Here is a 2,884-nt window from a genome sequence, read left to right on the forward strand (position 1 = left end):
TCACACTGATTGTTATTAGCTTTTTAATTATATTATCCAAAGGTACATCAGCTGGCAAACCATTAGAAAGTAAAGGCTTATTCATCTATTTAAAGAGAATGACTGTGGTGGGGAATTTGGTCAAACTATGGCAGCGATACAGCGAATAGTTGATACGGCGCCGTCCGCGAAGCCATTTAGTGTATGTGCACTATTATATTCGCGAAAACTTTAGTCCCCTGGCTACCATGTCAGAAGATACAATTCAAAAGAAATTTTGCCTGCCACGACAGCAAATTCAGCAGCTTTTAGATCTTATTAGTCCGGATGTGTCAAGACAAACTCGACGGAACCACCCCCTCAGCTCCGAAATTCAGCTGCTTGCGGCTCTCCGTTTTTATGCAGTGGGGAGTTTTCTGGAGGTGGTTGGGGATGGATATGGACTGAGTAAGACCTCGGTGTGGCGGTGCGTTCGTTCAGTCACAAACATCCTGCTCCGTCATGCCACAGATTATATCCGCATGCCTTCCGCCAGGCACGAAGTGATGGAGGCGCATCAAAGATTCCATGCCATTGCCGGTATACCACAAATAATAGGGCTTGTCGACGGGACACTTATCCCCATAGCCAACCCATCAGCGCTCAACCAGGCCTTCATCTGTCGTAAGGGATTCGCGGCCATCAATGTCCAGGTGGTGGTGGACCACAGGGGGATGTTTGCAGACGTGGTGGCAAAGTGGCCTGGTAGCGCACACGACAGCTTTGTATGGGCCAATTCAGTAGTGGGTCAAGACGCAGAAAGAGGGTTTTTTGGGCAGAGCTTTTTTATAGGAGACAGCGGCTACCCCCTCAGAACCTATCTTCTAAATCCAGTCACCAACCCCACCACGCGGGCCGAGGAGAATTACAACATTGCACACATCCATACCCGCAACTTGGTGGAGCGCTCGATTGGGCACTGGAAGATGAACTTCCGGTGCCAGCATAAATCAGCTGGAGGGTTGCGTCTGAAGCCAGAAAGATGTTGTGCAGTTGCAGTAGTTACAGCAATGCTACACAACATTGCAGTCAGTGGAGGTGCAGCTTTGCTAGAAGAGGAGGAGGAAGAAGAGGAGGAGGAGGAAGGTGTCCATAACCCACCCCAACTTAGAGATGCCCTACGATGCTGGTGTACAAACGAGGCAGCAAATCATTCACAATGTTTTTGGTTAATGTATTTGTGCACCCTATTTTTCATAATCAACATAAAACTTTCCCATTTTTGTGGATATACACAGTTTCTCCCTGTCATTTTTTTATTTATTTTTTTGCTGTTGTGCACAGCCGAGTTTATTTTTCCTCCACAGTAGAGGATGGTTAAAGTAATGTATCATTCACTATTATGTGCCATTGATCATTACACAGTGAATTCTTTACAATAAAGATGCTCTGCAGACCCAACATCGATGACAGCAAGTTTGTTTAATCAAATTGGTGTTTATTCAAACAAAAGCACTGAAAATATATATTTGAAAATAAACATATATAAAGTCTGCTTTCCTGAAGCCCGCAGTCACTGGGTTGTTGATAGTTCATCTGTAATGTAATCAAATAGTTTGAACAAAAAGATAACAGACAACACTAGTAGTTCCGAGCATCATAATCGGGAACAGAAATGGTTGGCCTTTGAAATTTAGCTTCGGACAAAGCATATTGCTTCTCCAAAGTCTGGAGCTTCGCCTTCTTCACCTCCAGCGTGGTCCGGGCGAGGTTGTTGGCCTCCTGTAACCCCTGCTCGATCCCTCGGAGCACTTCCAGCTTCTCCTTTTCGAGCTTCACCAGCTCTTCACTGCAGTCGCATCGGATAGAACTCAGTGGAGGCACATGAAGGTGCAGACCGGCCGCCGGTCGCGGAGATGCCCTGTCGCTGCTGCTGGGGGGAGAGGGCGTGAGGGTGCGAGTTGGCAAGGATGGCCTGCTTTGAGAGCATGGAGTGGTATCCACACCTGCTCTCAGATCTATACCCCCTGAGATACCTTCTGAGGCCGCTTCTCCAATGATTGCCAGGGCCTTTTCCTCGTCGGGGCTGAGTGCAGGCACAGAGCTGGGCCCACCACCTGTTCTTGCCCGGTCTCTCCGGATTGCAGCACCTCTTGCCTTGGCAGCACTGGCAAAATCGTGCCACTTTTTATGAACAACTTCCCACTCTCTCTGTGGGCTTGAACTTGATGCTGCCATTTTCATGGCAATGCGTTCCCAGGTATCTTTTTTCGTTTTGTTGGACACAGTTGTCCGAAAACTCGAAAAAAGCACATCTTTGTGGAGTGCCACCTCGTCTAAAAGGATGTCCATTTCAGTTGGATTAATGCTGGGGGCTCTCCTCTTTCTTTCTTTTTTCTCCGCCATAGCTATTGATTAAATGTTTCGCGTGTTGCGCTTTTATTGAGTAGGTCATCCAATCACAGAAATTTTTTATTTACACCAATAATGTGATGCAGCTGCTGGGCAATCAACCCTGGTTGTGGAGTAAATAAATAAATTATAGCAAATATATTATGATAATATACTGTAAGTGGCCCTTTCTAATGCAATGAAAGCATACGGACAGTTACTGTAGTGGGTTAGACGCATGACACGTTTGAGCATGAGGTTGTGCGTTCGCGCACTCTTTCCGAAATTATATAAACTATCCAGGGTTTAATTTAGTTTGCAATTTGTAATTCAAATAAATGCAATTTCCACTATTTCTGAAGTGCTTCTTTTAAAAAGAACACCGCTTTCTCACATAACGCAGTGAAGCAGCCCCTGCACGAGAGAATAATTGATTCTCGAGCCATCGATATCAACAAATTCAGCACCATCGCCACGGACAGCACCGGGTAACGTCGCACGTAAGAAGGTATATCTTAAGCGGCTTCCTAAGTCA

The 2,884-nt window shown here is 46.0% G+C and overlaps 1 protein-coding gene across 1 annotated transcript; it reads left to right on the forward strand.

Moving 5' to 3' along the window:
* Positions 1 to 227: 227 nt before the first annotated feature.
* On the forward strand, positions 228 to 1,328 carry LOC130087735 (putative nuclease HARBI1). The gene is made up of 2 exons (XM_056254218.1): positions 228 to 1,104; positions 1,303 to 1,328. Exons 1-2 carry the CDS (start codon positions 228 to 230, stop codon positions 1,326 to 1,328), a joined length of 903 nt encoding a protein of 300 aa, XP_056110193.1.
* Positions 1,329 to 2,884: the final 1,556 nt, after the last annotated feature.

Source organism: Rhinichthys klamathensis, unplaced genomic scaffold (genome assembly GCF_029890125.1).
Source record: "Rhinichthys klamathensis goyatoka isolate OS25496 unplaced genomic scaffold, OSU_Roscu_1.1 h1tg000111l_1, whole genome shotgun sequence".
Lineage (NCBI taxonomy): Eukaryota > Metazoa > Chordata > Actinopteri > Cypriniformes > Leuciscidae > Rhinichthys > Rhinichthys klamathensis.